Below are 13,797 nucleotides of genomic sequence, written 5' to 3' on the forward strand. Positions count from 1 at the left end.
GAGTTCTTCGGCAGCCAATCTGCAGTCTGGCACATGCACTCCTCGAAGTGCTCCAAGGAGACTGCCTGTTCTCCTTCCAAGGAGAATGCCAGCTGCGTATCGTCCGCATAGTTGACCAAGTCAACCCCGAACGATTTGATAGTAGGAAATAGCGGCTGCAGGTAAGCGTTAAAAAGAATAGGGCTGATGGCAGATCCCTGGAGCACCCGATGAGTGACTGATGACTTGCAGGAGGTAAATGGTGCCATGGAGACTGTCTGTTCTCTTCCTGTCAGGTAAGAGCATAGCCATTGCAAGGCCCTTCCCCTAACCCCCATCCTTTCCAGTCTCTTTAAGAGGATTGGGTGGCTTACGGTATTGAACGCATCCGACATATCGAGAAGTACCAACACTGCGCTATTCCCATTGTCGGCCCGCATTCGTAAATTGTCCATCATAGTCGAGAGAGCAGACTCTGTCCCATGCCCCGGCCGAAACCCAAACTGATCCTTATCCAGCAGCTGATGTTCCTCCAAAAATTCGGACAAGGACCTGCTAACAGCCCTTTCCAAGATTTTAATAGGAAAAGGGACCAGAGAGATTGGGCGAAAATTGACCGGGTTTGTGGGGTCCAAGGAGGGTTTTTTAATCAGTGGTGTCACCACCACCTGCTTCCATTCCCCCGGGACGGTGCCTTCTTCCAGAGACTGGTTGCATATCTGTCTAAGCCAGGGGAGAGTCACGTGGCCATAGGTTTTCCATATGTTCTGTGGCAGAGGGTCAGAAGGAGACCCTGAAGATATACTTTGTGCCACATCGTTAAAGGCGAGGTCAGAGAGAGCCTGAAAACTATCAAGGGTGTGTGACTGACTCGGGGCTCCCTCCATCTTCTGTGAGATAGGGATCTGGGTGTCGGTGATATGCACCCCGAGTGAGCTTACAATCTTCCCCACTTTATCCAGGAAATGCGAGGCAATATCATCGCATAGTTCCTGGGAGGCCACCACTTTATTGCTCAGATGTGATGGAACTGATAGGTCTCTGACTATCCTAAAAAGTTCTCTCGTTCCATTAGAGGCATGTGAGATAGAGTTGGCATAGAAATGGGCCTTACAATCTAGAATCCGTTGCTTATACACAATCTGTGCTGCCCTCAGCTCTAGCCTGTCCCCCTCTGAATATCCCGTCCTCCATTTCCTTTCCGCCTTTTTACACAGCAGGCGTAGGTGTCTCAATTCGTCATTATACCATGGTGCTGAAATTTTATTTCTTATTCTGATGGTTTTTTTAAAATCGGGATTACCTGATCCAAAGCATCCACAATATAGTTCTGATAGGTGTTATAGTTCGCCTCGACTGAGGCGGAGGCACAGAAGAGGTTGTCTGTAGGTGGGGTTAATGTGACACCTAACCTACCCAGCTTCGCCCATTCTCTTCCTACCCGATGGGCCACAGGTATCTTAGCTTGTCCCATCTGTTCTGGAAGTAAGATTTGAAAAAAGACTAGATGATGGTCTGTCCAGTTTTGAGGTACAATACTCAGTACCTCCGTGTCCATGCCATTAGCGAAAAGAAGGTCAAGTATGTGACCTCCTCGATGGGTCAGGAGTTTGACTAGCTGTTGAAGGCTCAAATTAGCACGGTTATGTGTCAATTCTCTCAGATGGATACACAGAGAAGCATTCTCCCACAAGTTAAAGTCACCAAGGATGATCATTCTGGAATGCGCAATGGAGAGATTAGTGATGGTATCTAGAGCATCTTGATACTGAGTGGCGCTCCCTGGGGGTCTAAAGCAAATCAGGCCCGTGAGTTGGCTACCTTTTGGTTCCTGCAACGAGAATCCCATGAGCTCTAACCCAGTAATCTCATCCACCTTTATCGGGGTGAAATTCAGTTATTCTGTATAAATCACTCCAACCCCTCCTCCTCTGCCCTTTAGCCTTGGGTTATGTAGGATATTAAACCCCTTTGGGCAGGCAAGTCCTATTTCCAGCACAGACTCTGCTCGAATCTGGGTTTCAGTTTAGAATAGTATATCCAGAGTCATGTCTTCAATCAGTATAGAGATTTCCGTGTGGTGCTTAACCAGTGACCGGCAATTAATCAGCCCACAGCTCAGCCTAGTATTCCTAACCTTGCTTGCTTCTTTCTTGATGGAGTCCTGATTGGCAGTGTCAGGATCTGCCCTCTTACCTATTTCCATTAACTGATTCCTCGTGTACACATAACGATGTCCCTCGCTACCCAAGCGGGCAGCATGGCTGGCACTAGGCACGCCCGAGGCGCGGATTGGCGCAGACGGATATTCATCTGGCGTGCCTCCGGCGCGCCATCGGCGCGCCCGCTGCGCTCTTGCATTGCCCAAGATAATATAGGCAGCAAGTGTGTCGCCCCAAGCCACTAGTGCGCTTCCCAAGATGGCGCCCTCGAGTGTTAACTCCTCACCCAAGATGGCGCTGGAAGAAGCAAACAGGCGACAGATTCCGCTCTAGACAGCAGGTGTGTATTATTCTTTTACGTGCGGGTATGCCGAGATTTAAAAAGCAATGGTTATTTTTAATGAGCAAAAACGATTCAAAACAGGCTACGAAAATAAAATATCGTGCTGTAACATTCCAGAAATGTCCCCTTAGTTCAGCAGCAGATCGACCAAAGCGCAAGCGTATCTATCAGCTATGTGCTTGCAATACCCAAGATTATATAGGCAGCAAGCGTGTCGCCCCCAGCCACTAGTGGGCTCCCCAAGATGGCGCCCTCGAGTGGCAACTCCTCACCCAAGATGGCGCTGGAAGAAGCAAACAGACGACAGATCCCGCTCTAGACAGCAGGTGTGTATTATTCTTTTACGTGCGGGTATGCGGAGATGTAAAAGGCAATGGTTATTTTTAATGAGCAAAAACGATTTAAAACAGGCTATGAAAATAAAATATCGTGCTGTAACATTCCAGAAATGTCCCCTTAGTTCAGCAGCAGATCGACCGAAGCTCTAGCGTATCTCTCATAGTTCTCTGGAAAGTGCCATAATGTCAATCTGTTGGAAAGAGTGCTATATAAAACCTTTAAATAAATTAACCAGACTATGTTACACACATTACGTTTTTTAACACGGGAAGATTAAGTCATTTGCTCAGAGTCATAGGATGTTGAACCAAGGCCAGGATTCAAACCTGGTTCCCCATAGTCTAAGGTCTGCCTTTGTAGCCACTAAGCACAACTAAGTAACCGAAAGCAAATACAAACGCATCCCTGATGAAATTTAAAAACGTAATCTTCACTATATATAACTGCAATATTTAGCAAGATTACCTCTTCTTCCAATGCAACTAGATAGGCATAAATTTGAGGACTCCTTTATGGAAACCCGACTTCATCAGCTAGTTCTAATACAAAGCAATTACTCACTAAAATCCCATGTGTCACTGGACATTTACAGTACAAAAGGGGGTGGTGATGGACAGAGCATCTGAATCAATCAAACGCTCACACCCAGTCAAAAGATCTGGGTTTAATCCATAACCATTCTTTAGCCCACTCTGCCACCCCAGTTCAGACATGGCTATATGCAAATCAGTCTGCCCCTGTGCCTCATGGGAACAGTCCAGCCCGAACTGCCAAGCCATGTCTTTCCTGGACCGGAAACAAGCTTCCGAGGACCGGTTTCTGGCATTCCAGCCGTCTTCAGCCCGGCTTTCTTGAATCCAGTGGCAAAGTAAGCAAGGGACTTACGTCTGAGCATACCCTGCCACACTTATGGCGGCCAAAAGCGGTACAAAAGGGGGTGGTGATGGACGGAGCATGTGAATCAATCAAACACTCACACCCAGTCAAAAGATCTGGGTTTATCACCGTTCTTTAGCCCACTCTGCCACCCCAGTTCAGACATGGCTATATGCAAATCAGTCTGACCCTGTGCCTCATGGGAACAGTCCAGCCCGAACTGCCAAGCCATTCTTCCCTGGACCGGAAACAAGCCTCCGAGGACCGGTTTCTGGCATTCCAGCCGTCTTCAGCCCGGCTTGCTTGAATCCAGTGGCAAAGTGAGCAAGGGACTCACGTCTGAGCATACCCTGCCACACTTATGGCGGCCAAAAGCGGTACAAAAGGGGTTGGTGATGGATGGAGCATCTGAATCAATCAAACACTCACACCCAGTCAAAAGATCTGGGTTTAATCCATCACTGTTCTATAGCCCACTCTGCCACCCCAGTTTAGACATGGCTATATGCAAATCAGTCTGACCCTGTGCCTCATGGGAACAGTCCAGCCCGAACTGCCAAGCCATGTCTTCCCTGGACCAGAAACAAGCTTCCGAGGACCGGTTTCTGGCATTCCAGCTGTCTCAGCCCGGCTTGCTTGAATCCAGTGGCAAAGTGAGCAAGGGACTCACGTCTGAGCATACCCTGCCACACTTATGGCGGCCAAAAGCGGTACAAAAGGGGGTGGTGATGGACGGAGCATCTGAATCAATCAAACACTCACACCCAGTCAAAAGATCTGGGTTTAATCCATCACCGTTCCATAGCCCACTCTGCCACCCCAGTTCAGACATGGCTATATGCAAATCAGTCTGACCCTGTGCCTCATGGGAACAGTCCAGCCCGAACTGCCAAGCCATGTCTTCCCTGGACCTGAAACAAGCTTCCGAGGACCGGTTTCTGGCATTCCAGCCGTCTTCAGCCCGGCTTGCTTGAATCCAGTGGCAAAGTGAGCAAGGGACTCACGTCTGAGCATACCCTGCCACATTTATGGCGACCAAAAGCGGTACAAAAGGGGGTGGTGATGGACGGAGCGTCACTGGACATTTGTAGACAGACATCCTAAGGAAAGCAAGGTCTGGAAAGAGGTATAGCAGACAAACAGGGAAGAAAAGATGTATAACAATGAATCCATTTCGAGTTCCCTAGGCATTTACCACCTGGTCAGTCTATTCTTGAGAACGATTTGATCAAAGCAGTGTCAGCAAACAGTAGTAGTACGTGATTGGTCACATTTATCAAATAGTTTTCAGCGTTGTGTTTTTAAAAAAGTAGCACAATTTCAGTAAGCAAAGCATAGTGACTGATTCATGAAAAAATAGTGTTCAAAGTGATAGCAACTCTTGTCGTCATGTCACTGATTATGTTATGTTATACTTTACTTGTAGAGTGTACATACACAGATGCTTTGTGGCACTTTGGAAAAAACAACCTTAAAACCTAATAGCAACCAGCAAAAAGACAAAAGGATTTTTAATTAATAAAAAGCCAGGTTTAATTTGGCATCTAAAAGAGAGTAGATTTGTTTATGCTTGCAAACCCAATGAGCGAGTATCTCACAGTTTGACCACACCTATAGAAAAAGCATGGTCTCCAACTCCAAAAGAGACCATTTTGGGTCTTGCGGTGGCAAGCAAGAATTGGTTTCCCAATCAGAGGGAGTGTGACAGTCAATAGAAAATGTATTGGCCACAAAGGAGGCAGTAGCGGTTGGTACGGATCGAGGGTGGTGGGGCAGAAATGCATTGGCCACGAAGGAGTAAGTGGCGGCTGGCACGGATCGAGGGTGGCGAGGCAGGGAGGAAGGGGGTAAATAAAAAATTAAATTAAACTTACCACCTCGCCGCGTCCTCCTCTTCGCGTCTCTCCTCCTCGTCCCTCCGGCTATAACATGGAACAGGAAGTAGCCAGGCTCCCCTGACCCAATCACAACGTTGGTCTGAGCAATGAATGAGCACCATGCTCAGACAGGACTGGGAGCCTGGGCATGTTCTCCACCCAGGCTGTAAAGAAGCCTGGGTGGAGAACATGCTAAGCGTGCATGAATGTTTGGCCAGCCCGAGATGGCCGGCCAAGCATTCAGGCACACTTAGGTAGTGAAAACCACTCCTCCCCTGCTCTGTCAGCAGAGCAGCCCTGCCTGGCAAAGCTGCCACGCCTGCAACAGGAAAAAATAAAATGATAACAACATTGGGTTGTTATCATTTTATTTTTCTTTACACTGCTGAAAAGCAGTGGGTTGGTGCTCCTCCGTCTTAGTAGGAGGAGCCGCCACTGGAAGAAGGGTGATCTTAAGTGTAGGACTTCATGGAAAATTGCTGGGGCCTATGCTACTCAAGATTTAATGGAACGCCAGTGTGGAGATTGCAGTACTGGGGACATATGCAGTCCTTCAGTAGTTTCTGTAAACTCTTGTACTACAACATTCTGAGGTAGTTGATGTTAGTGTAAGATTTTGTCTGGAGATTCAAGTTAGATTGAATTAGTGTTGTCAAGAGGATTTACTACTGGTGAATGGAAAGAGGAATTAATCCAGAGGGGAATCTTTTTTTAGAATGTAAACAGGTATGCCCACATTGATGGTTGTTTTTCCAGGGACAGGCTGTGTGTCCTATGAGTGGGCAAGAATTTTCCTGATCTCTCAAGGGTCAGAATTATGAGTTGTGCAGAGCTTACCACACCCTTTAATTACCAGGTGTAATAACGTGTGCACCCTTCATTATTGCTGGTGAAATTGGCCAGAATTTAATAGAGGAAAAGGGGAAATCACATCAAGTCTTTCAGTGATTGGGTACTCTGTGTATGTGCCTGTACCTATCTTCAGTGGTGGTGGTATGTGCTTTGGCGGTGGAGGCAGGTCTGTGATCATGTGACCTTTGTCAAGTGCAATTAACACCTGAGACTATACAAGAAATGTTGAGATCTTTCCAATTTCTAAAATTCCCACAACTTTCTCAGTGGTATATGTTATTTTAAATAAACATACAAAACTGCATCATAGAGCAGGGATACTTCTTCTTCCGGCGGGGATACAGAAGCATGTTTTACAGGGCTTCTTGATGGAATACCCACTTTATTAGATATTTCTATTGCAAAGCAGTTGGTTGTTAAAAGCCAATATGTCACTGGACATTTGTAGGCAGTCATCTGTGTTTTAACTATACATTCTTCTGACCTTACCTTGAAAAATAGAGCATGTGATTATTTGAAGGGAATTACACATTAGTTGGCGTTTTGCTTGAATGTCAAAAGTGCTCGCAATACAGACTAGTAATCGGTTTAAATTTCTTTATATTTTTTATTCACACAGTATATTTTTTCCTTGTAGATTTAGATGCTTGAGTTTTTTTATTTCTGAAATGCTCAGTTTTGTACTTTGAAATTACAAGACGTGTTTGGAGAGGAGACCCTTTAAACGAAAACGAGAACAATATTAAAAAAGTGGAATATTGGTGACTGAAGTATGGTTACCTCCGTGAACCGAGCTATAGTTGGCAGACTTATGTGAGGGTGGTGTGCAAGCTGTGCATGGCCTTAACACTGTGTTTTTTATAAACAGGAGACGCTTCAGCGTGAAGAAAGGAGCCTCCTACATGATAGGTATCTACGCAAGCTACGCACCATGTACCATGTTTCTCTCAGCAACATGGCGTCTGCCAGAAGGTTTGTGGAAGATCTTTTGCAAATATTCATGCACATTTATCACCACCTGACCCTATCAGAGCAGCATTTACTTAACAAAATGTCGAATACTTAGACGCCCTACCTGCTATCCAAGGCAGATCTTGGTTTCCAGTGGCCAATCTTGGTACAAAGTGTTCTAAACATTATCATAAAACAGGTACAGCATTTCACTGAAAGCTATAGGGCATAGGTGCCTAAGGAATGAAAGAACCAACTGAGGTAAGAGCTTCATCCTATAAATTAGCCATTGCTGCAATCACTGTTGGCCTCGGTGCATCTTACTTCCATATGTATTTGACACAGGTATAGCCCCTGTTTGATGTCATGCATAACTCATACTATTCAATGTTGATCATCTGTCTGGTATGGAATACTTCACCACGACCAGGTTTCCCTCCGAAAACGGAAAGATGTGGTTTGACAAAGCCCACTTAGCGGAGTTTCTTCTCTTTTACCCATATCACATCGATTTTGTTGTTATTGTTTTCTGTTGTGGTAAATAAACTCTTTGAACTTAGAGCATGGTTGTCTATTGTCTCTCCTGACCTTGCGTGACTAAATGATTTTTATCATACTGCTTATTGTTACATTGTTGGCTTTCTGTATGCTTGTGGGGGCCGTGAAGGACTCCCCTATGCCTGTTGGCTTCTGCTCTCAAACTAAGAGCCTACTCTGCTGCTCACTCGGCCTCCCCATATAGTAACAGGGAGACACCGCGAGTGGAAAAGGCTCAGAGTAAAGGCACGTAATGAAGACAGTTCAAGACAAAGAGAGGTACCCCTTACATGATCAAGGGAAATAAGGTAAACTACCAAGGATGAAAACATGTATTCCCTAGACCTTCAATTTACAATTATTCAGCACATAAAATTGAACTTCTCAAAAAACATTTCATTTATTAAAATGTCATAATTCAACAATAAAAAACATCATAATTACACAATAATCAAATATAAAATTGTAAAATCAAACAATACAAAAAATGACAATATCCAAAGAATTTACAATAACTCATAAGACATCAATATGACCAGCATAATCGGGACAGACAAAAACAAACTGTATGACATAGGATTTATCAATTACTATTTGTACATCCAAACTCCTCTCTAAGACACTGTTTCTTATACATTCAAGTAATTTGTATTGGGAAACAATATAATTGTTCGTAGGATTGTACTATACGTTGCGTCGACGTGTTTCGATGGTTCTTTCCTGATTACACCATCTTTTTCAAGACAATCACTTTATTCTGCCTCCAAGGGAAGTTATACTTTCATTCCCTGTATTATATGCAATTGGAGCTTCTCTGATTTGTATCCCTGGGAATATACAGATACTTCGGAAGTCCTTTAGGTCTCTATAACTTTCCACCTTTTTTAATGTTCGTATAATTTGAGGCATGAAAGAAACTTTTCCTAATCTGCTTGTTTGTCCACATGGGTTTCTCAATAAATTTGACTGTCCGCTCTCTTGCGTGCCGTGAGAGTGGTCCGATGATGTAGTCACATGTTGTTTCAATCCTAACGTATGGTATGGGCCAATATAAAATTATGGATATGTTGTTGCCGTGCGAAATTGGTGTAACGTCAGCCTCCGTTCTGATCCGATGTTTCAATAGTCAGACTACCAAAGGGCCCCATCAAAACTCACGAAACACTGAATTACCACTGCCAGAAATTGAAAGTTTCTTGGACTCAGAGGGGCTTGACCCCCCCTTACTGTCACAGCTGAAGTAATGTTAGCATCCAATTTTCCTTGGATGAATGCAGAAATTTGTTTCGCTGTTTCTCCATATTAGACTGTCATTATTGTAACATATTTCTTGTTTGTGGCGTGTAATAACTTTCTGCTTCCTTTACTTAGTGAACATAAAAAAACGTAGCTGTGTTTGGCAGGAATGCGTACTGCTCCTAAGAATGTGTTCCCTCCTCTCGTCCTTGCACATGCAATGCTTGCAATTCCTCTCCTCATAGAGGGGAAACAGAGCAGCAGCACATCCATAATGTAACTAGTGTACATTATGTTATGGGTTTGTAATGTCTTACAAGTAGCACTTTGCATGTTTGGATTTCCCCTTTTTTCTTATTAGTAAACTAAAACTGAAGAGAGACTGGATGTGTAGACTAAAATATATACCACCACATTGACACTGCCTACATATCGCCGTCAAGACCATTACTTGGCTCTGTCAGGACTGTAACCAACCAGATATACTATTCACCTGCAGTCTGTTATGCGGCTACTGGAGGAATATTGAGGATATGGGTAGTCAAGGTAAAACCCAAGTCAATATAATGGCTTTCTTTCGATTTTAAGGTTTGTTCCTGTAAAAGGTGTCAATGTGATAGAGTGGACAATACAGCCACTTATAGAGTCCTGCCCCTTGGCGCTTGCAGGAGGTGCAAACAGCGCCATTGGTATGTTTCAAGGAGCTTATTTCTGTGAACAGCTCATGTTAGAAGGACTTTTTTGATGGAAGTTATATGTGGATTAATTCACCCGCAAACTGAACGAGCATTAATGGAAGAGAAATTTGGCTCAGGTGGTGGGGAGCTGTGCCGTGGGAGGGGGGGGGGCACTTACCAGATATCTGTAAAGAAGTGGTAGAACTGTCCAATTTCTATTATTCGTTAGGCATATTCTCTGAAAAAGTACTAGTTCTGTCCCATTAAAAGTACAACAGCTCGGGGGAAAGTGTTACTCTGTCCGTTACCAGTATTGAAGCCCTACTGAGAAGTAGGGCTTCGTTTTGTCCACCATAAGCGTGGAAGGGTATGCTCAGACATGAGTCCCTTGCTTACTGCACCATCAGGATTCAAGCAAGCCGGGCCGAAGACGGCTGTAATGCCAGAAACCAGTCCCCGGAAGCTTGTTTCCTTTCCAGTAAAAGAATTGGCTTGGTAGTTTGGTCTGCCCTGTTCCCATGATGCATTGGGCCAGGGACAGACTAATTTGCATGTAGCCAGGTTCTGAGCTGGGATGGTGCAGTGAGCTAAAAAACGGTGATGGAGCAAGCCCTGATCTGTTGACTGGGTACGAGTGTTCTGCTTAATTCAGATACTCTGTCCATCACCACCCCCTTTTCTGAATCGTTTTGTCCACCATAAGCGTGGAAGGGTATGTTCAGACATGAGTCCCTTGCTCACTGCACCATCAGGATTCAAGGAAGCCGGGCCGAAGACGGCTGTAATGCCAGAAACCGGTCCCCGGAAGCTTGTTTCCTTTCCAGTAAAAGAATTGGCTTGGTAGTTTGGTCTGCCCTGTTCCCATGATGCACTGGGCCAGGGACAGACTATTTTGCAAGTAGCCAGGTTCTGAGCTGGGATGGTGCAGTGAGCTAAAAAACGGTGATGGATCAAGCCCTGATCTGTTGACTGAGTATGAGTGTTCTGCTTAATTCAGATACTCTGTCCATCACCACCCCCTTTTCTGAATCGTTTTGTCCACCATAAGCGTGGAAGGGTATGCTCAGACATGAGTCCCTTGCTCACTGCACCATCAGGATTCAAGCAAGCCGGGCCGAAGACGGCTGTAATGCCAGAAACCGGTCCCCGGAAGCTTGTTTCCTTTCCAGTAAAAGAATTGGCTTGGTAGTTTGGTCTGCCCTGTTCCCATGATGCACTGGGCCAGGGACAGACTAATTTGCATGTAGCCAGGTTCTGAGCTGGGATGGTGCAGTGAGCTAAAAAACGGTGATGGATCAAGCCCTGATCTGTTGACTGGGTACGAGTGTTCTGCTTAATTCAGATACTCTGTCCATCACCACCCCCTTTTCTGAATCGTTTTGTCCACCATAAGTGTGGAAGGGTATGCTCAGACATGAGTCCCTTGCTCACTGCACCATCAGGATTCAAGCAAGCCGGGCCGAAGACGGCTGTAATGCCAGAAACCGGTCCCCGGAAGCTTGTTTCCTTTCCAGTAAAAGAATTGGCTTGGTAGTTTGGTCTGCCCTGTTCCCATGATGCACTGGGCCAGGGACAGACTAATTTGCATGTAGCCAGGTTCTAGCTGGGATGGTGCAGTGAGCTAAAAAACGGTGATGGATCAAGCCCTGATCTGTTGCCTGGGTACGAGTGTTCTGCTTAATTCAGATACTCTGTCCATCACCACCCCCTTTTCTGAATCTTTTTGTCCACCATAAGCGTGGAAGGGTATGCTCAGACATGAGTCCCTTGCTCACTGCACCATCAGGATTCAAGCAATCCGGGCCGAAGACGGCTGTAATGCCAGAAACCGTTCCCCGTAAGCTTGTTTCCTTTCCAGTAAAAGAATTGGCTTGGTAGTTTGGTCTGCTCTGTTCCCATGATGCACTGGGCCAGGGACAGACTAATTTGCATGTAGCCAGGTTCTGAGCTGGGATGGTGCAGTGAGCTAAAAAACGGTGATGGATCAAGCCCTGATCTGTTGACTGGGTACGAGTGTTCTGCTTAATTCAGATACTCTGTCCATCACCACCCCCTTTTCTGAATCTACTGAGAAGTGTGGCGGCCCTGTGCTTGTGGATGTGATGGCTCAGTGGCCTAATGCCTCCACTGCAAGAATCATTGCTTAACCCATGGGCCCAATCATCCTTTCAACCCTCCGAAGTAAAAACTGTTAAGTTGGGTAACATTAAACATCGGTCATCTTCAAGAGCCTCCTTGGCGTGACGAGCCCTCTACAAATCGGGCAGTTCCATTAACAGTACATGAAAGCAGTGCTGCTCAGATTTGTTCAGAATGTATCCTTTAGTGTGCACAGCTGAGTTGATATGCGGCTAGTCTTTGGCAATGGTGGCGTGATTGGTTCCCGAAGTACGTTTTACCATGGCCGCCTCTTTGGTGTCTGTCACTATGACCTAAGAGCATGCATCAATGGTTCTGGATTGTAACTTTCCCTCAGTCTTCCTCTATAAGACAAGAAGCAGTGGGATACTGTGTGTGGTTGCAGCATCAAATTAAGCAGGGATGGAAATCAAGGTAGTATTGTAGATAGGAAAGTTCATGCTGTTGTTCAAATATGATAAAGTGAGAGAACGAATGTATCTCATGGAGAACAGTGAACTATAGTACACTCATTGAAGACCAGCTATTGAAGGGTTTAAAGGCTGGCGCTGCAAATGAGGCCAACACTTCGGTATTTAGGGCTAAACTGCACCTGCAGAAGCTGCAAGTACATTCTTGGCACTGGACAATGGAAGCTTGGCTCCCAAATTACATACAATTGCCTTCAACATTTTCTACAGAAGACAACAGTACTTCACAGGATTCTGAAAAAATTATTTAGGTTTAATTGAAATATGAATTCTATTCAGCAGTGGGGTTATCCTTGATTTATTCAAAGGGCATAGATTAGAATTATCGTAAGACATGATTAACATTTTCATATGGTGTATATGCAATAAATTGCATGATTTGCGGCAAAATTGTGGCATGAACAGATCAGCTATGTTGCTGGATGCCTGATCTGTAGTACATGTGCCTGGGCATTTTAAGCCGTTGTTGCCTTTGTAGGTTACGCCTGCACAGCGTTTGCGCTGTGCTTGAGGAATCTATTGTTTTTAATATTAATTTAAAAGGGATTTGCATCCCACCTCCTTTCTTTCCTGGTTTCTCATTGGTTCCTGTGCTTGCCACTTACCTTTCCTCCATTTCTATTGTCTGTAGCATATTTTCCTGAATTGTTCCTCATCTGCTTCCCTTATCAGTTTCCCACCGCCGAAATACTGTTAATATCTGCTTTGGTGGAACTATATTTTGATATAGTTTTGCCTTTCACTGTTGCAGCATATCTATATAACAATGTATCACCTGGAGACATTAAGTGCCCAGAGTCGCACCGATATCCCCATCTCTTGAGTCAGCAGCTCTGACCACTGCATCACATCCTCTCCACTCCTGTGTTATCTGTCAGGGAGCTCTTTCCTTCTCCCAGACGATGTTTGATGAAAACAGCTTTTTATTCATTCCATAGGCGAAACAGATGCATTGCCAATGCTTGTTTTGCATAGGCTAGCTTGACCTTTGGAGGCAGTGTCTGTGCCTGTAGCATATCTTGCCAGCATCCTAGGTAACATATTGCTTGGTACTAAAATAGACGTTTACCTTGTTCAGTAAATGTTGGCTTCTTGGACAGATCTCAACTTCAGTGATATCGATTTATGCAGTGTCATCATGGTCAAAGGTAATATGACATGCCTATGTGGGAAGACATTAGGGCCAAAAGTCATTGGATGTCACTACATGTGAGGTTTCTGGGTCAAAGTGTGTGTGATGTCACTTGCGGTCATCCTGGAGTTTTGTTAATTTGATGACCACGAGACCAAAGTTTGTGAATAGTGAGGCTAGCTCTATCTGGGTAGGTAATGTCTCTGCCTGTGCCATATCTTGACAGT

At 45.0% G+C, this 13,797-nt stretch overlaps 1 protein-coding gene across 2 annotated transcripts in view; it reads left to right on the forward strand.

The window, feature by feature from the left end:
* Nucleotides 1-13,797, forward strand: part of LOC147708099 (uncharacterized) — a 958,668-nt gene that overhangs the window by 791,184 nt on the left and 153,687 nt on the right. For both annotated transcript variants that reach the window (XM_086926871.1, XM_086926872.1), the window contains exon 12: nt 7,297-7,400. In XM_086926871.1, the coding sequence (XP_086782997.1) occupies nt 7,297-7,400 (104 nt within the window). The remainder of the gene's footprint in view (nt 1-7,296; nt 7,401-13,797) is intronic.

The sequence above is a fragment of the Lissotriton vulgaris genome, chromosome 6 (assembly GCF_964263255.1).
Source record: "Lissotriton vulgaris chromosome 6, aLisVul1.2, whole genome shotgun sequence".
In the NCBI taxonomy this organism is placed as follows: domain Eukaryota; kingdom Metazoa; phylum Chordata; class Amphibia; order Caudata; family Salamandridae; genus Lissotriton; species Lissotriton vulgaris.